The sequence below is a fragment of the Necator americanus genome, chromosome IV (genome assembly GCF_031761385.1).
Source record: "Necator americanus strain Aroian chromosome IV, whole genome shotgun sequence".
Classification (NCBI taxonomy): Eukaryota; Metazoa; Nematoda; class Chromadorea; order Rhabditida; family Ancylostomatidae; genus Necator; species Necator americanus.
Genome location: NC_087374.1, coordinates 95,912 through 117,486, shown reverse-complemented (window position 1 = coordinate 117,486; position 21,575 = coordinate 95,912). Strand labels below are relative to the sequence as shown.

The 21,575-nt window shown below is 40.1% G+C and overlaps 2 protein-coding genes across 5 annotated transcripts; both read left to right on the top strand.

The window, feature by feature from the left end:
• Positions 1-57: 57 nt before the first annotated feature.
• RB195_000024 (uncharacterized protein) lies at positions 58-11,973 on the top strand (the record flags this gene model as incomplete). Of its 3 annotated transcripts, none has more annotated exons than XM_013443684.2 (26): positions 58-109; positions 1,952-2,093; positions 2,201-2,336; positions 2,409-2,534; positions 2,602-2,732; positions 3,530-3,617; positions 3,670-3,780; positions 3,853-3,948; positions 4,639-4,790; positions 4,951-5,126; positions 5,186-5,253; positions 5,495-5,627; positions 5,703-5,785; positions 5,850-5,969; positions 6,024-6,170; positions 7,092-7,217; positions 7,535-7,633; positions 7,692-7,752; positions 8,701-8,842; positions 8,920-8,995; positions 9,178-9,318; positions 10,202-10,306; positions 10,379-10,469; positions 11,147-11,253; positions 11,667-11,858; positions 11,923-11,973. In XM_013443684.2, the coding sequence occupies 26 exons, from the start codon at positions 58-60 to the stop codon at positions 11,971-11,973; spliced, it is 2,952 nt and encodes a 983-aa protein (XP_013299138.2). The 3 variants fall into 3 exon arrangements, with proteins under 3 accessions (XP_013299138.2, XP_064052033.1, XP_064052034.1); XM_064196153.1 differs by lacking the exon at positions 58-109 and adding an exon at positions 1,745-1,751 and having other exon boundaries at positions 1,976-2,093; XM_064196152.1 differs by lacking the exon at positions 58-109 and adding an exon at positions 1,745-1,751.
• A 3,218-nt stretch (positions 11,974-15,191) lies between these two features.
• RB195_000023 (uncharacterized protein) lies at positions 15,192-20,526 on the top strand (the record flags this gene model as incomplete). Of its 2 annotated transcripts, XM_064196151.1 has the most annotated exons (13): positions 15,192-15,248; positions 15,713-15,811; positions 15,952-16,027; positions 16,155-16,267; positions 16,989-17,063; positions 17,138-17,269; positions 18,224-18,310; positions 18,457-18,546; positions 18,716-18,829; positions 18,933-19,034; positions 19,317-19,364; positions 19,971-20,087; positions 20,476-20,526. In XM_064196151.1, 13 exons carry the CDS (start codon positions 15,192-15,194, stop codon positions 20,524-20,526), a joined length of 1,161 nt encoding a protein of 386 aa, XP_064052032.1. The 2 variants fall into 2 exon arrangements, with proteins under 2 accessions (XP_064052032.1, XP_013299137.1); XM_013443683.2 differs by lacking the exon at positions 19,317-19,364.
• Between the last annotated feature and the right edge of the window lie 1,049 nt (positions 20,527-21,575).

The window sequence follows — 21,575 nt, the reverse complement described above, 5'->3', positions numbered from 1 at the left end:
TCGTATTTACTGTGGAACTTGTTTTTAATAATTGATGATGGGGAAGCCCATAGATTTATGAAATGCAGTAATGAAGTTCTGAGAACCACAAACTACGAGCCAGCTAGAAGTAAATAGAACCCTTCACATCCCTTCAGAGCTAGCAATCCTCAAAAAAACTCAAATAAGTAGGTGAGAAAAGTCACTGCAACGTGGATTATTCTGTCTCATAATTGCACAAATGCATGAATCTCCTAACTTGCGAAGAAAATAAAAAAGTCTCCTCAGGCGCTTTCAAAAAGAAGATTCTTGAAATATGGATTTGAGATTAGTAACCCCTTAGCTAAGACAACATAGATAGTACATGTGTAAAATGTGTAACATGAACAAGAATAACAACTCACCATTAGCATTGTTTTTGCTCTGGTGCTCTTCGGCTACAGACCGTTCTCCAGAAGACTTGTATACGCAAGTTAGTCTGCACTCCTACTACCGTTGTGCATGGAAATTGGCTACAAGAGCTATACAGGGTGCCATTAGAATTCAACAGCAAACGTCCGACGAAAAAACTGTGTATATCTATGCAGAAACTCGTTCATTTAGAGGCAGCATACCACGAATCCGACGTGGTGAGAGAATACGCGAGAAAAGTGGAAGATGGAATTGAAGATTGCGTGATCCGGGGTAATTCCGTATCAAGTATCAACTTCCTTGCTGGGGCTACTACTTCTTGCCCACCAAGGTTGTTCTCAGGAAGGAGAAAACTGGATGTGTTTCTATCAATAGCAAACTAGAAGGATAAAAGATAAAGAGCTTAGCGCTAATCAATCCGCTTGGGAAGCTTCACCATGTTCACTTCAATTCAGAATCGTTTGAGGTTTACAACGTGTAACTAGGCTGCACAGTGACCTGCGGGGGCCAGCCGATGTTTCAATTCAGTGTTTTCCCTCTCTCAGACATGTCTGGTACCAATTATCGACCTCGGAACGATGAAAGGCCTAATTGGCACTAGGACGGATCCGGAACTCCGATCGATAGTGCTAATACAGCGGAACATGTTAGCAACTGCGCTACTCTCTCCTAACGGCAGCTAACACAGAATAAAAGAAAAAAGGGAGAAATAAAAGAAAACACTTTCATTTAGGAAGGGAAAACACCGCTCTTGGCTGTTGTACATCGATGGACTTATTTGTGAAGATCTATTAATTGGTCTTCAACTCCATTATCCGTTGATGCATAGTGTAGTGCCAAGTGAAGTGGTGATTTTTTAGTCGCTTTTCCAAGTAAACGCATACACTCCCGAAACTGAACATCTCAAATTTCATGGGCTGCCTCATTTTGGAGCAACCAAAAAGTCGAGTGTAAGTTCACTTCGTATCTATTCACTATTATCTCAAATGATTGCTCTTTTACCCGAGTAAGAGTACACATCCAAGGACTGAGGAGCAAAAATAAGATTGTTCTTAATCTTTTCTGACACCTGCAACGAATTCTCTACAAACTAATGCACCATTTGAATTTATATAGTTGGCTTCGCAATCTCTTACCTCTTTTTCCTCTTAGAAGCACGCTAAATACAGTCCAGAATCCAAGCAGTAGTGATTGAGATAGCGCGGGAGAAATTCAGATCCTCTCGTGTAGTGACTGCAATCACACGACCCGTCATAGAAAAACGCTACCTTTTCGAATTTATTCGCGTGAGAATGTATATACAGTTTGGAGTTCGGTTTTAGTTGTGGTCCCTGGACGCTGTATCTCGAGGAGCATGTCAGGTGTAGTTCCACGGATTTGGTGCCTTTTTGTATGACTTTTTCCGACATTTCTTCGTTAATTTTTCTTTATTTTTGGGTGGTTTTCTTCTCAGTGTTATTCCGGGCGCTTGGGTTCATTGGGAGGTTTTATTCCATAAATTTAGTGTTTCGTGTGTCATTGTAGTTACATCAACGATAAATTATCTAGTTTCGATTTCCAGTGATGGGGAAGGAATCTCGTTCAGATCGGGATCGAGAAAGGGATCGCCGTGACCGGGATCGGCGGGACAGAAAAAGATCAAAGTCCCGGGATCGAGATCGGGAACGTAGACGAAGTAGAAGCAGGAGTCGGAGCAGAAGCAGGTGTATTTTTGGTCCTCTCGTCGTAATTTATTTTTTCTTTACAACTTGAGTTTATCTAATTTTTGCTTTCTTGATGCATACATTTTCTGTAACATATTAACCTTTAGGTCTCCACGTCGTGATAAAGATAGAAAGAGAGGTGACAAATACAAGGATAAAGACAAGGACAAGAAAAAAGATGTTGACAACGAGAAGAAAAAACAGGAGAAGGATATTACTGCCATAGTTGAAATGAAGGATAAAGTGTGTCGTCGGCTCTAAGATAATACTTTTGTTCAATAGAAATTGCGTTAAACCTTACTATTGTTATTACAGAATGAGGCGGGCACTGAACTTGAGCGCATCATGGAGGAAAGACGGAGAAAAGTCGAGATTTGGCGTGCACGTCGAAACAAAGCAGCGAACGCCGCAGAGCAGGCTGAAAAAGAAGAAAAGGGAGAGGTACTGAGTGTTGTTTCTTCTTAGTTCATTTGCCCCAAATTTGAATTCCTATCCATTCTTTCATCAGTGTTCGAACATTAACGGCAAAGATAATCCTGAGAAGAAAATGTGGAGTCTTGAAGATGATGAAGACGATGATATGGAGGATTTAGGAACCGCTGTGAAACAAGAAGATCCCAAAGAAGCTGAAGAAAAAAAGTAGGAAAGATTGGAATTTCAGATGTTCTATTTTATTATAATCTGACATAATTGTGTCCTGTGTGTATATTAGCGTTCCTAGAAGGCTCTTAGTTATATTAATCCTTTACTAATGGTCAACCTACACTAATGGTCCGTCGAATTTCGAATTCCACGCGAATTTAATAAGATCTTCGATTTAAACAATTTACTGATTATCCCGTCAAGTTTCACGACAGACATCTTCCCAGATAGCGTTTTAATAGTGGCTCAATTTACTGAAGAGGAATGCCATTTAAAACTGTATAGATTTAGTAGCTTTTCACACAATGCGCGAGTGCTGGTTGCACGAACGTTTAGCCGTTGAATATGCGAACAAATATGGATTGCTGTGTAACATCATCCGTGGGCCATCCGTAGAGTATTTAATCTACACGGAATGAAGAGTATAGCTTGCAAAGTGGTACATCTTTCGATCACTCGTTCGTTTTCGACATGCCATCATTTTTTGCTTATTGAAAAGTTTTTTTCGAAGATCTGGAAAGATTCCAGTGCTCCTCCTACCGAGATTTTTTGATCTTGTGAGCTGATATAAAATAGTGCATTTTATTTTGTAATCACTTCTGTAGCGCATCTTATTTTAATCCCTTCTCAGTGATGTTATCGAGCTTCTGCGCCAATTTCTTGATATATTTTCGGCAATTCTCTTCCCAAGGCTCCTACAGTTATAAATCTTAAGTGCAGTCTCATACGAAGAATTCCTCTTAATTATGAGTTTCTCTGTACCTAACTGTTTATCGTGGATAGAAGCTTTGCAGACCAACTACAGCTGATGACGATGATGAGGATCCCCTCGATGCATTTATGACTGGATTAAGGAAGGACTTGCAGAAGGACAGACCGACGGTATTTGTACGGTTTTGCCTAATCATTTTCCATGACTGCAAAATTACTTCAGGGAGGCGTCCGCGTTGTCACTATCAATACAACAAAAGAGAAAAACAAAGGAGTTGTTCTTGAAAACGAGGACAGATCTGACTTCGTAGTAGAGGACATTGATATGGAGCAGGTAATTTTCATTGGTTTATTTCTCTGGTGAGAATTTGCTTTTGTTAACACACCATGTTGTGTGATAGTCTAGGCTGCGGCAAGCTTGTGTCACAAAGGTCGTATGTTACCAGTAACTGACCATACCAAAATCTATTACCGACCATTCCGCAAGGATTTCTATGTCGAGGTTTGCTTCAACTATTTCTTTTTCGCTTTTTTTCTTTCTTTCTTTCTTCTTTGTCGGGAACATTCAAATTAGTTAAACACGAGCACTTTCCTCTTCTCGACGTTTACGATCGTTGTAGCCTCTCGAATTATGTTCGTTTTCTGCCTTTAGATTGTACTTAAAATGAATTTGTCATTTCTTTTTATCATCTTTTTGTTTGGTATTCCTCGAGGTTTCTCTTGAATAAGTTAACGGGCATGCGGAACTATAACTGAAGACAATGCATTTTTTTTTTCGAAATTTCGACAAATAATTTATATTTCGTCTTGTGGTAGGCATATTTTTTCTTGTAAACAACACTAGAAGTGAATATTCGGCTCTTAGCAAGTCAACCAGTTTCGTATAGCTTTCTTCTTCTTTTTTCTTGTGATTTCGTCAGAAAATAAAACATTTATTGAAGTCTTCGCGTAAGATTCAGATAAGACCACATGTTTTCTGAAAAATGACTCAGTTAGACTAGGTAGTGGAAGTGTTGTTCAATAAGTAGTTAGCGATTCTTTGAAATTCCCATTCTTAACGTTTTCGTAATTTAACTTGTATTTCTTCTTGTTCTTCTAATTTCGGAAGAATTTACAAGTGTTCAATCTCGCTATTTTTGCTGTCCAGTGAATGGAATATTGCTGGTAGCCCATTTCATGCATGATTGTTCAGACACCCGAAATATCGAAGATGACAAAACTGGAAGTCCGCGCTTATAGAGAAGAGCTGGACGGTATTGAAGTTAAAGGAAACAAATGTCCGAAACCGATCAAAACATGGGCTCAATGCGGTGTGGAATTTAAAATTCTTCAGCAGCTCAAGAAGTAAGTCAGGAGGTGCAAAAATCAAAACCTTTTCTATCGTTTCGTGTTCGTACTTGCTCGTGGAATTTTGCCAATTTATGAAGTATGCCAATTTATACAGAAGTTTTATGAAGTAGGAGTATTTTGAAAAAAAAAATTGGTTTTACCGCTTTGCATCTAGGTACAACTACGCAAAACCCACTCCAATTCAAGCACAAGCAATACCTTGCATCATGGCTGGGCGTGATATCATTGGTATTGCTAAGACTGGATCAGGAAAAACACTCGCATTCCTTCTACCCATGTTCCGTCACATTCTGGACCAACCTGAGTTAGAAGAGCTCGATGGACCTATCGGTAAATCTACAACAGTTTGCGACCTACATTACTCTACTTATTGGTGAAAATAAATTAAGGTCTCATTATGTCTCCTACACGCGAACTCGCAATGCAAACTTGGAAAGAGGCAAACAAGTTTGCGAAGGTAGCCAATTGGTTATGGGCTTCCTTTGTTTGTTTATTTACGTTTGTTGCATTCTCAGTTACTTCATTAATCTCTGTAGTTTTTCTGGGCCGAGATTATCAGTCGATGTATGTTTGATTTCGACAATTTCCACTAAAGTAATCGTTTACATGATTTTGCATAATTTGGTCTTACATTTTTTCGAAGCTTCTAGTTTCATCTTTATTTTTTTATTTGTTTATGGCATATTAAGCATTTTTAGGTTCTTGACATCCGCGTTGTTTGTGTATACGGTGGTGTAGGAATATCTGAGCAAATAGCTGATCTGAAAAGGGGTGCGGAAGTGATTGTTTGTACTCCAGGAAGGATGATAGATATGCTCGCAGCCAATAGCGGTGAGTCGGAATAGGTTCTGCTTATTAGTTTTTCCTTCCAAAAATGCCTTGTCAAATGTTTGTTTTTTTTTTCAGGAAAGGTAACGAATTTGCGGCGAGTAACTTACCTAGTCTTGGACGAGGCAGATCGAATGTTCGATATGGGATTTGAACCTCAGGTGCGGATGTTTTCTACTACACGGTGTTTCAGCGGAAAAAAAATGTGGAAGCGTTATAATATAGGTGACGAAGATAATTAATAACATACGCCCTGATCGACAAACTGTGTTGTTCTCTGCAACGTTCCCACGACAGATGGAAGCTCTTGCACGAAAAATCCTAGACAAGCCAATAGAAATTCAGGTATATTCGTAACTTTCCTCGTGGTTTCCTTTGTGTTGTTATGACCCTTTACAGGTCGGTGGTAAGAGTGTCGTTTGTGCTGACGTTACTCAAAATGCAGTGATCTGTGAAGAGCATCAAAAATTGCTGAAGTTGCTCGAGCTTCTTGGAATTTACTACGAAAAAGGAAACGTTATTGTTTTTGTCGACAAGCAAGAAAAGGTGAGAATTTGTTACGTCCGAAAGATATTGTGTACGTTTTTGCTCATGAACATATATATATATATATATATATATATATATATATATATATATATATATATATATATATATATATATATATATATATATATATATATATATATATATATATATATACATATATATATATATATATATATATGTATATATGTTAAAGATTGCAGGAGAATTCGTTCGCCTGGAATTGACAAATAGATTTTTTTACATAATCGAGCTTATCTTTTCCTGTGACCTAAGTGCTTCTGGATTTGAATTGACAGGCGAATATACTTCATTTCGCGTCAGTGTACGCAATCCAGAAAGAAGCTGTAAACGACTCAATCACCTTGAAGAACGGCTACGATACCTTACAACGCGCAACCCTCGTTCACCTCGAATCATATATTGTGTATGGGAGATCGCATATTCGTCAATTTTGTGTTATTCTGCCTTTCCGCTCCACACGCAGTGCTGAAACAAGAATCAGGCAGGCAACCTCTGGATGAACGTCCAGCAACCAGGACTCTGAATCCGTAACAATTTCAAAGACCAAAAAGGCTCAAAAATAAATTGGAAAAATCTCAGAAATCCATCATTTCCATAAGATTTTCGAAATGTATGTCCACGATAATGACTTATTAGTGGACATTTTGGTGAAATTGTTTAGTAGTTTGTATTCCTAGAATACATTTCATTTGTTCAGGTCATTTGATTTATTCATTAATGTCCGAATGAGGTGCATCCACCATTGCTTCTCCTAGCCTATGCGTCTGAAATGTGGAAACAGTAGTACCTGACAGCCGAAAAAAATTTACTTTTGCGTCAGTTCAGGAGTCCAGTGATTGAAAGATGAACTTGTTAGATGGACCACAATTTTCTTTATTCTTTTCTTTCATTTTATAGGCCGATGACATTGTTTCTCAACTAATGCGTAATGGATATTCGTGCGCACCTCTCCACGGAGGGATTGACCAGTTTGACCGAGATTCCACCATTACAGATTTCAAGGCTGGAAACATTAAGATATTGGTAAGTATTTTGTTAGCTCTATTCCGCATGTCCATGATGCTATTTAGCAAATATAGTAGAGTTAAAACGGCATGAAACACCGTGCAGTCGTCTAAGCGGTTATGCTCGAAGCGGTGCGGTGAAGCTTAGCGGTTAGGGGCGGTAAGAGGTAGAACTCCTGGTACCACCGTTCTTTTCTGGACTTTGGGGTGGTCCCACCTCGATTCCAACCGATATCTCCACTGCGCCACTTTGAGCGCGAACGCTTACGCAGCTACACTGCGCTTCTTGTCATTTTGACCCGACTATATGCGATTGTCATAGTATTCGTTCTTTAGGTTGCCACTTCTGTCGCTGCACGCGGTCTCGATGTGAAGAACCTTATACTCGTAGTGAACTACGATTGTCCTAACCACTATGAGGACTACGTTCACAGGGTGAGTAGCCATGAAAATGAATATTCAAGCTACGAGTGATATTCTTGTCAGCCTCCAGGTAGGAAGAACAGGGCGTGCTGGAAACAAAGGCTACGCTTACACTTTCATCCTTCCGGAACGTGAGTATATTTGTATACTTTCAACTTTCTCCCGAACATTTGTAGGTGATCCAACATAGTAATAATTAGGTACTCCTCCTGTACTGAAAGCACTAAAGAGATTGTAACTTGAAGGAGCTGAAAATGATCTTAATCTATCTTGTAAGACGATCTTGATCTACTTACACAGTTCGAACGATAAGTTGAAATTGCTGGAATTCCTCAGTTTTGGCTGTTTCGCTTTGTTTGAGTTACAAGCACTGTGCTCACTGTGTATTCGGAAAAAATTCAAGTGGAAGCGATTTCAAGGATGTTAGAACTCTCCGTTAATTGTTAAATTCGAACAGAAATGAAGTAGTTCAAGCAGAAAGAAGTGCATTTTGGGGTTCTACACACAGCAATTGATATGGCGTAACTATGGGTTTGATGAAGAAGACGAGACACAGCCGAAAAAAAGATGCTCCGCTGCTCCTCCTGCTTTGAACTACCTTTCCAGAAATTACAGAAACGCAGGCAGACAGCAAAAGAAAAGGAAGTGTTGTAGGCGTATTGGAACGCTCCATCGAAAAGGTGATGTTAGTAGCATGATTATTCACCAAATTGGAATAGTGGATCCGTTGTTCTACCATGACAGCGGAATTGGAGGATCAGAGATCCTGATGTACTTCTCAAAGTAAAATTACTTGAGTCATGCCCATGGCGCATTTTCACCAAAACTGTTGAATTTCGATCGTCGGTGAACCTGTTCCACGATCTGGAAAAGTACAACAGGAACACACCCGACCCCATTGTCAGATTACCAAAAAAAAAAAATCTTCAGAACAAAGGCATTGTGTGAGTACTTAGGAGTGACTGTGCGAATACTTGGGAGTGACTCTAGCGCACTCCAAGTGGATTTGCTATCTCATTAAATCCTATCGAAAGAAGGAGGATTGTCTCAAATGTATCTCTTAAATCCGCTGTTTTTAGATCAAGAGCGCATGGCAGGTGAAGTATGCCGTGCATTTGAAACAGCTGGAGCTAAACCACCTGCCGAACTTAAAGCTATGTTTGAAAAGTTCAAAGCGGAGATGGCTGCCCAAGGAAAAGAAGTACATCTTGGTGGTAAAGGGTGTGTTTTTTTGCTATGTAATCGTTACTGTATATAGTCACGAAATACATTTTTGCTCGTCACTTCTACATATTCAGTTTTGCTGGAAGCGGCTATAAATATGATGAAGATGAAGCAGAAGCGGATGCTACAAAAAAGAAGATGACGCGATTGGTTGGTATAGCTTTTTCAACAGTTAATATATTCAATTTGAATACCCCTTTCTCTGTTACATAGGCTACATGTTACTTTAATAGTAGCAGAAGAATGCCGCTGCTGACTTGGTTTGGGACGAGGTTTGGGGAAGGAATGCATCACATGATCTTGTTTAAAAATCAATATTATGAAATGATCAGGTTTGTGGAATGGAACATGGAGCTGACGACGATGATGAGTTAGATGAGCAGCTGTCTATGATGATTAAATCGAAACGAAGAGTGGTAGAAGGCCAAATGGGACAAAATGGCTTGAAGAAAAATTCAGATGTTGAAGACAAGGTCAGTTTTCGGTTCAAAAGATTTTTTTTTTGCGACGTTGATGCATTTTCTTTCTGATTGGGTTGCAACTTCACTATACGTTATAAATTCCATCGTCGTCCAGCATCTTTTCACCGACTAGAAACTTGATTGCTTAAAACCAAACGAAGTGAGCAATGTTTGCACCTTCTGAAACATGAACCTCGGAAACAGTATCCTTTACAAAGATACTAGAAGAGAACGCGCAAGAGTAATGCTAGTACCATCCTAAGAATTATATAGAGAAGTGTGATGTTCTGTAGCATGGCATGATCCGTAGGATATTGTTCGATGGTGCACTGCAAAAGTTGCTTCCAAAGATTTAACATATGGTCGGGTCAAAACATGAAGTGCGGTACGGTGCGCGTAAGCGGTTGCGCTCAAAGCGGCGCGGTGGGGATGGAATGGTTCTAGCGAGGGTCCTCATGCGGTCCTAACCGTTACGTTCCACCGCGTCGCTTCGAGAACAGCCGCTTACATAATCGCACCGTGCTTCATGTCGTTTTGACCTCACTATACTGCTTACTTAAAGAGCGATACTCCTTTTTACTTATTTTTCAATTCTCACACCCTCTTTTATCCCTTTCCGGCTTGGTAATTACAAAAGTGTGACAAAGAGTTTGTTACTATCGAAATATTGGAAAAATATGGTAACTATAAGAGATAGGTGAAAACCAGTGATTCTATTGTATATCAGAGTTACATTGTAGCAGAAATTGCGGACCTATGAGTACTATTGCAAAAGCTCTTTTATAACCTAATTCATTGTTGTTGGTCTCTATGTTTTTTCTTAAGTACTAAACTTGCGACTTCTGCTATAGGTTTTGTTATGCCATAATGTTTTGTGTTTTGCTTCTGTTTATAGGTAGCTAAAGCAAAAGCAATGGCAGAGAAGTTAGCGACACTAAGAAATCTTAATGCGCCAGCTGAGAAAGACGCTGCGCAGAAGGCTGCCGAGGCTATAATGAAGGTTAATTTTTTTTAAGTCGAGTCCTACATCTTGTTGAGTGCTTGATTCTACTTTTTTGACCAAATGTTCCAGGGTGGTGATATTGCTCCAATCGAAATGACGTCAAAAATGATTGCGAAACAGTTGGCTGATAAATTGAACGAAAAGCTCAATTATATGGGAGGTTAGACAATTCGTTCATTTGGATTTTCAGCGAACCTTGACAAGGGCAAAGAGCTCTTCAGCAGCTCACTTGGACATGAGTTTGAGTAATAGCCCTCAAAAATTTTAATAATGCCGTTTTCTCAAGCCCTTCTCTTTCTCTCCGAGGATGAGTTGGCAACTTTGTCGGTAAATTATGCGAACTGATTAGAGTATAAAGTATTATAAAGTATAAAGCCAAAATTAAATGCTTTGCATTTAATTTTGGCTTTATACTTAAGAAAACATCTTTTTTTATTGTTAGTTAAGGGTCATATTTTCTGCTGATCTTATTATCAGCGTTTTGCCCCAGGGAGCAATGTCAATGCTAACATGATGGTTTCCATCAATTGTTCCTAAGGAAGTTTTTGGTCCTTTGATCTTCAGGGTAGGTGAGAAGGAAAATTGCGCTGAAAATAAATTGGTGCGCACAAGGTTATTTAGTGCATCTCAACCATCAAAATTGCGATAAATGTAGTATAGATTGTAGAGGCACCTTTTTCACGAGATCTCTGGTCTTTCCTGTAGATTTTTCGAGCTATGAAGAACTTCAAAATCAGTAACTTTGATGAAGAGTCTTGACAAACTCTTTGGGTTCACTTCAGAGGCAGCATTTTGCAATCATCTTGTATGTAATATATCACTATCCACTATCCATAGGTGAAGCCCTTCCTACTACAAGCCAAGAGGAGGAGTGGCAGTACTTCGAAGAAGAGCTCGACATCAACGATTTTCCTCAGCAAGTTCGGTATCGTGTGTGCAGCAGGGTAAGTTGTTTTCAAGTTGATCCTACATTATAGCCGGATCAAAACGATATGAAGCTCAGTGCAGTCGCGTAAGGGGCGCAGTGAATCTAGAGGTTAATTCCACGCTCCACCGCAATACTTCGACCTTAGCTGCTTACGCAACTGCACCAGAACTACTTCATGTCGTTTCTAACGCAGATTCGCTGCACCATACCAGAAGGCAACTTGATACTAAAAGAGTCAGGAAAATCCAAAAACTCGAAGTTAGGAAAAGTTGGAGGGGTGACTTGAACTGCTAGAAAGAAAGGGAGTTTTCTGTAATGTTTTGCCAAGTAAATAGTAATAATCCCCATGGACTTGGGGATTTCTTTCTATCAAATTTAATGTCTTTAATTTCATTTAACATTTAACAAATTAACAATTTAACATTTCAGGAATCGTTGGGCCATATATCCGAGTTTGCTGATGTTGGCATTTCGGTGAAAGGTTCTCACTATCCTCCAGGAAAAGAGCCGAAGGAAGGAGAAAGGAAGCTTTACTTACTATTAGAAGCACGACATGAAAGGAATTTGAAATGTGCTAAAGAAGAGATTGTTCGGATAATGAAAGATGCTTTCCGACAGCTTGTAGGTTATGGAGTATTTCACTCTAATACTTCCATTTCTGAAAGTTCAATAAGTTTTCTTGCAGACGGCACAAATGCAACGTGGTGGACCAACTGGTCGTTACAAAGTGTTTTGATATATGTGATCTAGCTCTGCTTGATGTGGTCTCCTGTTTCTGTCCGTACAATGTCGTTTTGATGGAATAAATACTTAGATTCTATCAAGAAAGAAGTATCTCCCGTCAGCTCTGTCGTATCCATTTGATAGAAAATTACTTCTCAATTATGCCAGTCACATATAGATTCACATACGTGAGCTGTGAGAAGGTGGGGTAAGGTCCAGCTCGTAGCTTAGCTCGGACTCTAGCGTCCTCGCTGCAACGCAGCACAAAACACTTCGGGTCGCACCGAAACGTCTGACTATCGATCGCTGGCTATGGTGTAATGCCTCGCCATTCTCCGCAACTTAACAGCTGTCTTATTCTTGGTTGTGATATCGAATGCTTCTGGGCAGTTGTAATGCTAGATCTTATTCGCTTATTTTCATTCATGATTCTGCACTTTCCCTTTTTTGTTCTCATATAAGATGCATAGGAGAAAGTGCCATAATTCTTCATTCACCGAGGCTCATTGAGTGCATTTGGACCGCATAATGCCCTTTCTGAACATCAGATTGGGGTATAGAGCTTAAGCAACGTCCTTTGCCAAATTCTCGAGTTGCTTCTCATGTGTTAGTGCTGGTTTTAAGAGGAGAAGTAATAGAAGTACTATTTTCCTGTCTTTCACTAGTTTTTCATTTAGTTTTGTTGTTTCGCGGTGTTTTTCCTTAAGATCGATGGGTGCTCCGCAGTAAATAGAACTGCACTGCATGGCATACCTGCTGGGGTTTTAAGGTTCATTAATGAAATTAATTAATATCATATGGCCTGCATGTTGATGCATTTTTGGGAGCAGCTGTACTCCTTTATTAACGTTAGATGAAACCATTAGGGGAATCCGTGACGTGATAAGAGGTTAGCCATTTCGCTGATTTGAAAACATGCTCATTCACGCTTTCACGAACCCGGACGTTGAGAGGATTTAGATTCTTATTGTGCTGATATTTAATTGCTTGTTTTCTATTCTGTGTAAATCCGATCGGGTTGACCTCAAGTTGAAAATCTCATAATCTCATATCTAGAAAGTTTTTCTGCTCTTCTTATGGGAAAATCTACGTTATTTCCCATTTCCCGGTGTGATAACTTCTCACTGGGCCGGTATAGGTGCAATCGGTAAGAGGTTTCGCGGTCTGCACAATCGATCGGAGGTTCGAGTCCTCTCTAGTGCGCACTAAGTCCTTTATCCCTCTGAGGTCGATAAATCAGTACAAGACTTATCTGAGAGGATAAAAACTTTGATTTGACACATCGGTTTGAATTGAAGTGAACGCGTTGGAGCTTTCCAACGGTTTGATTAACGCCACTCTATCCTTTATCATTTATTAAAGGCATCACCCACCGAATCTGGGGTGGCACGGATTTCCGGTGGAGTATTTTTGCACGGGATCGTAGATTATTGAGAAAAGGGTGATTCCGTCCATTTCTTTCTAACTGCCGTAGAAAACGGCCCGGAAGATACGGCTTCGAGCGTTCCGGCGCAGTATTTCTTCTCCACTGACACGACAATAACAGTTCCTAATAGTGAACCAATTCATTTATTGATTTAACTGTTGTCAGTTGACTTATTGATTTACCATGTGTTATTCAAAATATAGTGGCAGTGGAAGGGTTCATTCACTGATACTTGTCCCGAAATTCCATAGGTTTCCATGTCTTATTCAAATACTTTTTAAAGTATGAGCTGAATTTCCTCTGAACTTTGATGTTATCCACAATTCCAAATTTTTGAAGTGATTTTCATTTTGAACAAATCGCTAGGAATATTCTTTGGGGTTTTGAAATGTAATTACAATTTATTTCGGCAAACGTAATTAGTAGTTAGAGAGCGTCTGACTGCAATCTGCTCGGATCGAGCTTCTAGCAAATGTATGTACGTAGTGAGTGCTACGCTGGTGTAGATAATAAAAATGAGTTTGAGCTGCCTCTCTCGAATATGAAGCCTGTAAACACCAGAAAACATTATAGTCAGACCCGAAAATATTATAGTATAGACTTCAGAGAGATAATCGAGTCTATTCTCATGTTCTAATTCATAAAACATCTCTTGTGTGGAGGGTCTCGAGAGCAATGACAAGTTTCTCTCGAATCGAGTGTCACTAGGTTTTGGCTCTTTATCGATTTCCCTAACCTTCACAACCATCACGCAGGACAATTTTTGCCTCCCTGTGCAATCGTATCTGAAAACTATCATAAAGTCGGGCCAAAATGACATGAAGCTCGATGCAGTTGCGCAACCGGCTGAATTACCCGGTGGAGCAGTTAGGATCGAGTGGGACCCTTTCCAGCCATTGTTCTTCTATGCCGTTAGCGATGGTGCCACCTCTATTCCAGATATCTCCACAGCGCCTTTTTCGTGCCGCTTACGCAGCTGTACTGAGTTTCATGTCGTCTTGATCCGACTATAAAATGATGAAAGAGGATAAAGTGCACGATGTTGACCAATCCGCATGGGGATCCGGATTGATTAATAACTCTTGGAACATTAAGCGGAATGTTGCCTTAAAGAAATGCGTTCTTGGGACCATGCTAAAAATTGGTCATTGTTTGGTTTATTATCACTTAGATATACTTGAAATTTTTGCACAATCCGAGGACTGAAGACGACTCAGTCTTAAGAACAAATTAGTAATTCAGTAGGAAACTATGAGAGACATCTGTAGCTTCTTTCTTTGTCACAAAAAAATCAACTGTATAAAAAACAAAAACTATAAGCGTTTTTGAGGAAGAACAGTGAAGAATATAATATACACGGAATATATTTTGCAGGAGTCCCTCGTTTCGATGTGAATGAACACTTGCCTAAATCTCGAGCGTGGATCGTCAAATACACAAAAATCCTTAACGTTTACATCCTCCATAACCTCTTTCATTTCTGTGTCCTTGTCGTGGTCCGATCATGCTTTCTTGCCTTGCAGCAACGCTTGGAAAGTACTCTTGTAACCTACACGAAATTATGAATATTGGTGATGTGAAGTACATTTCAAGTAAGAAGAACCTGAACTACGGCACAATTGCGTAAACTCACTTTCGCAGTGGGATCCGCGCTTTTTCTAATCTGGCTGCGACTAAAAATTGAGGACCTCATACCGCAATTTCACCGGCAGTTAGGTCGCTATGACTCGACTGTATTTGGCGATGTACCGTACGTAAAGTACTTATGGAGTTCTTTTCTCGTTAAAATATCTTGTTGTAGAAGAATGTCGGCCACAATGAGGCGAACTCCTGGCCCGACGGATACGATGAAAAGTAGGAAGGTAAGAAATGTACTAGAAACTACTAGAAAAAAGTACTACTAGAAACTACTAGAAAATTACTATTACTATAGTTGGGTCAAAACGACAGGAAGCACCGTTGCGCAAGCGGCCGCGCTCGGAAGCGGTGCAGTGGAGACAGCGGTTGGAATCGAGGTTGGACCATGGCGAACTGCAGAGGTGTGTGGCGGTAGCGTGGATCCTTACACGATCACAACCGCTACGCTCCACCGCTCCGCTTTGCAGCCGCTTGCGCAAATGTCCTTGTTTCATGTCGTTTTGACCCGACTATACTAGAAAAAAGTTGGTCATCGTTTGAAAAAAAAAAGTTTGCATTGAATATTAAATTTGAGAAAGTCCGAAGAATTCTAAATTTCCACCAGCTTATATAACTTTTTATCAGGAAAATTTATATGATTTAGTCAGCTCCAGTTTGCACATTACTGACATTTCATCGTTGTTTTCAGAACGACTCGATTGTAGACAAACTGACAGGGACATTGACACGGAAGAAGAAATCAGTTCATGAGAATCAAGAACCACCAGAGGAAGATGAGGCTCTTGAGGTAAATAAAAGTTGTGTAGAATTACAAAGATTAGAATGAAATGAAGTGTAAGTTGAATCATGTTCTTTTGAGAGCAAAACGTATTTTTGAAGAGGTATTCACAAGCGTGGGTCGAAATACTTGCGTTCTGCTATATTCAGATCGAGATTGAGGGTCGAGAGTCGATTGATGCTTGTTTAGTCCCAGCAATGGCCAAGAATTTAACTCTTGATGAAGGTAAGTTTGCTTCTTTCAAGCAAAATTCGATGTGTTGAGCTTGTAGAAACTGCGAGATTGAGAGTTAATGGTTGTGCTTCGTGAAATCTCTAGTTTTCATTTCTGGTAATTATTAGAAAATCTCTAGGAGAAGTGCGCCGCTACTTAACTAAGGAATCAAGCGAAGATCGCAAGGTTCGTGAACTGATTTCCCTGTTGACCTATTGGATCAACGAGGAATTAGCGGAACAAAGAATTGTGGTAAGTTTGCAGTGTCATTGACCCGAATGTTTTCACAGACAGTTTGTAGAATCTAATCCGGTGTTTTTCATCGTTCCAATGACTTGCAGAGATTACTAATAAGGCTGCGAAGTTGCTCATTAGAAGTGATCTAGGACTTGTAACATCTCAGAAATAAAATTTGAACAACTGCGCAGAAATGTAAACTGTTTCGTCCGAGTCGTTACTTACGTCGTCACCGCGCTCCAAATTGGCTCATGCAGAAAATCCTTTTTTCTGTTTATTTGTCTTGTGAATAAATAGAAGAAATGAGGCAAGCTAGTCACTCACTCATCACTCATCAATGAAAACGATTGTGCAGTCACCCTCATTGACCCAGCTCGTAGAATATAGGAAGGGTACATCCACAGCATACGACATGAATCTAAACGGCAGTTGTGTAAGCGGCTGTGCTCGAAGCAGTGCAGTGGAGCGTGGCGGTTAGGATCGAAGAGGAAGCCTTCCCAGCATCTTTCTTCGAGCAGTTGGCGACGGTCCCACCTCGATTCCAACTTCTGTCTCCACCACGCCGCTTCGAGTGCAGCAGCTTACACAACTGCACTGTGCTTCATGTCGTTTTGAACTTACTATACCCCGCCGCCGAAACCTCAGAATGACCACATTGTTCTCATGTTCATTGTTAAAAGGTGTAATGTTTGATGCTAATTGTGTTATTATTCTTACAATATTATATTATTTCGAGGTTCGTAATCTACAAGAAGACATTTTCGACGGTCAAATACTTCAAATACTTATCGAGAAGCTTGCTGGTATTCGAGTAGGTCACTTCTATTCCATTTCGTTCTCCTATTGGAATCGTTTCTTGACGTCGCGTTGACCAGTCATTTTCAGATCGAAGTCCCAGAGTTAACGCAATCTGAAGAAGGGCAAAAGAAGAAATTGGAGTTAGTCGTCCAAGCAGTGAATCGAATTGTAACACCAACAGAACAACCGAGATGGGACGCAGAACTTATCCATTCAAAGGTTGAAATGTTTGTTCTTGTTTTTTTTTCATTTCATGTGATGAAAGTTGAAGCAGAAAGAAGCCGGCAAAATGAAGTTGGATGGGGGGACGCGCTCTTTTTTGGAGGTGTTCTTCTTCTTATCATTTGCGTATCATGGTAGCCCATTAGTGATATAAATTACAGAGACGCTCAAATTAATGAACAAATTTTAGATGTAAATGACAGGACTACAAAACCGAAAAAAAAAACTGAACAACTGCGGCAAATGCTTCTCTATTACTGTGAAGCAGGAAATAATTTTGTTCAGGAACGGGATCAACTGGTAGAAAATTGTGCTCGGTGTACAATCAGTTCCTAGGAGTTTAACCATTTTGAAAGTATTGACTTTATGCTGAGAGTACTGTGTAGGGGAGAGGACCACAGGTGCCCATCTCCTCCAGTCGATGCTTCTTTGTAATAAGTACAACTACAAAGTTATCCTGGTTACGCGCAACTATGGGGAAAAGGAACGAAAAATTTTCCAGAAAAAGAAACTAATGAACTAAAAATTTGAGTACACTACCGACTCTATCGCCCTACTCTTTATTGTCCCGGTGGGCAGAGGGACGGAGCAGTAGCGACCGTCTCCACCAGGGACGTGACGCCTAAGGTCGGCACATTGTTTCATCGGTTACTATGTCCTGCTTTTGATGCGCAATGCTGGAGTTAGGCAAGACGTGTGGTTCTTTTTGCTGCGAAAAATGGAGAATAGAAACGCTGACCCGACACGTACTAGTGTAACCCCACCAAGTCACTGTATAGGCCAGTTACACGTTCGTAAACCTCAAATTGTTCTGAGTTGAAATGAACGTGGTGGCGCATCCTAGACGGACTGATTAACACCAGACAATTTATGTCACTTTATTTTATCCTTTGCTCTGGATTGCCTAAGATCCACAGAATTCTTAGGAGAAGGAATTTTGCAGAATTGCAGGATATCGTCGCTATCATGCAAATACTGATAGCAATGGTTCTCCACTTCAGAGCACCGATTCGCCTGCCTGAGCACGTTTCCGTTAAGGTATCGTCTATTTCTTTCATATTTTCGTTTATTTCTTTGTGACATTTGCAATTGGGAAGTTTTTTAATCCTTATTTTTTTAAATATATATTTGGGATTTCAAGACAGCTTGAATTAATTTAATTATTATGAGACAGGTCACTTTAGATGCTCGTTGCTTCAAAGCAGCAAGGTCACTCGCGATCTGAGTTTGTTACGGAACAACTTACAACAACCCAACCAGAACTCGGCCTGAAGGTGAGAGTTAGGAGCTCGAGCCCATCGTCTAATCGGTTTTTATAGTTGGGTCAAATAAACGTGAAGCACGTGTGCAGTTACGCAAGCACGTATGTATTCATGTATCTGCACTTGTGCTTCATATCGTTTTGACCTGACTATAATATAACCCTTTTGTTACTTGATTCAGGGAGAGAGAGACGCCTTTGACACTTTGTTCGACTACGGACCAGATAAGCTGGCACATGTGAAGACTTCGTTATTGGCCTTCTGCAACAAACACCTTAATAAGATTAATCTTGAGGTGATCATTCTTCCGAATGATTTGTTGTTCAGTGACTGATCGTTCCCTTAATGAGTTTTAAATTATGCATATTTTTCAAAGTACAAACAATCCTTGTTTTCAGGTCAACGATCTAGAAACCCAGTTCCAAGATGGGGTTTTCCTCGTTCTTCTCATGGGTCTTCTGGAGGGATACTTTGTCCCTTTACATGCTTTCCACCTCCAGGTTAATCTTGTCCTCCATTGCAATCTTTGGTCACTTATCATTGGTTTTAGGATGTTTTATTACCTTTAAAGAATTCAACGGTAATTATGGTAACTACTAGTTTTGTGAAGATCAACACATAATAATCGAATCAGTGCGCAAACGTTCACTAAACAAATTCTTTTTTGACAAGCAGAATTCTGTGGGATTTTTTCGATGTGTTTTCTTTTGTACAAATATGCCGGTTATTCGATAGGTTGCGGAGCTTTTCCAACTTACTCTCTGTATTAGTCTTTTTTCCAGTTTGTGTGCGTCTTCATAACCGTACGTTTCCGAGCGAAAGTAAATTCTGTGAGCTGAATGTTTTTACATAGCAAGTTCTAGTTGTTATTCTACGTCAAAGAAGTAGCTCATTTACCATTGTAAGAAATTCGTGATATCCTATCAATTTTAAAGGCAGCATATCAGGAATCTGCGGTACGGATTTCAGGTGGAGTATCTGCATACGGGGTCGCAGATTATGGATACGGGGGTGGTTCCGCCCATCTCGCCCTGAATCACTGCAAGCAGCTGGCCCCTGAATGCTGTTTTGTACGATGCCTTCTATTGCAGCGCGCCATCTTTGCACGCGTAGCGTCCCTTACCGCCTATCGGGACAGTCCGGATTGATTTTTGACGAATCGCAGGGCGGAGGCGGCGCAAGGGATGGAGCGTTGCAATAGATGGCGTCGTACAAAACAGCATTCTGGAGGCGGCTGTTGGCAGTGATGCACGGAGAGATGAGCGGAACTACCTCCGTCTCCATAATCTACGACCCCGTAATCGTGCACTCCACCTGAAATCCGCACCACCTCAGATTCGTGGTATGCTGCCTTTAAGTAAACACCTTCCGTCAAGCAGTTACAGCTAATTCTTCAAGTTTATGTAAGGGCTAGTACTCAGAAGAAATATGTTTAGGTGACATCATATGAAGAAAAAGTGAAGAACGTCGGATTCGCCTTCAAACTCATGCACGATGCTGGCTTGCCAAAACCTCGTAGTCGAATTCAGGACATTGCTAATGGTGATCTTAAGGTGATAACTTTTATCTAGTTGTAAGTAAGGAAATGTCGTTAAATTCAAAATTCAAATTCCGTTTCATTCCATATTCTCGTCTCATCATTTCCATGCTAACAACCGTTAAGAAAACGAACCAGTAATTTTCCGTTGGCGTAAATTCTGGAGATCTTAAAATAAACTGTAAAAGCGCTATTTTTCCAAAAAAAAAAAAACTACTAGTAATTCTCCACGCACCATTCTTTCTTTCCATACATGTGCACACTTTTTGATGGTCTTAGTGAAGGAAAAAGTTTCATTCCAGCTACGAAATTTCGTATTTCTATTGGAGAAAACTGGAACATGCATCGCGAATAATTATTTATCCTAGCTATATTGCCTATTTTATTGATCCTTTGTTTTTTAGAGTACTCTTCGTCTCCTTCATCTTCTTTTCACCAAATATAAGCATGTCTGAAGCATTGGGGGTGGACAGAGCAGGATAGCTACACAACCTGCTTCACTTGTCGTTCCCAAGTGCTGCGCAAACGATCCTTGCACATCGCTGACCTCCTGCAACTCCATGGCCGTCTCTGCTAGCCTCGATTCCCTCGAACTTGCCCTTACGTCCTCCTCCGCCCGCCCCTTTCTCGGTTATTATGAAATCTCACGAAATTGCCTTAATCGCGATAGTCATGAAATTTCCATTTATTTTTTTTGCTTTTCTCAAGCTAATGGAAAGTGGCAGGGGTTTGTTTGCAGCGTATTTCGTTCAAGCTTCTCTGATGTACGATATTTATTTGTGAAACGCCGCAAGCAAACCCCAGTCGCGTAAAGTTTTCCCTTTTTTTCTTCGGCTGCCATTTGTTTTTTTTTTTCGTGTGCATTATATGAATCAAATGTGCTGCTCTCCAGCAAGATGTTGATAAATCGATTTTAGAAATGTGTTTTGTTCTTCTTTCGTACCATTCGAGTAGCACAAAAACGATTTTCCAGAAAAAAAAAACACTTGTCGAGAATCGCTGTCACGAGAATACTCTGGGCAGCATATTGTTAGCGTAAGTCGATCATCGAATGGGAAAGCGTTAACCACTAAAGATATTATTGCTGGAGAATTCTAAATTACAAACGTTGCGACAGTTTTGACTAAGCTTCAGATATGTCTTTGGTTGCGCAGGTTACACACCGAGATAATAATGCTACCATCTTGATTAGGATAGAACTTCAGATAATGAGCTTGCAGGCTTACATATTTGTTCGAAAATGCCATTATTTGCTTGAGATTCTTAAAACAGTTGTCAGGTGAAACGTTATCAATACACATCAAGCTTCCCTTCTAGCATCCAATGGATCATATGATCATGTTCATGTGGGAACAAAGGATGATAGAAGGTACAGTAAATGCAATGGTAATGCAAGACATCCATTATATTTTGCCTTTCCAGAACCGATGTCCCTTTTGCAATGCTTTTTTTTCTTTTGGAACGGGCAAGGAGTGAGATAACTGTAAAAATTGCATGTGCATAA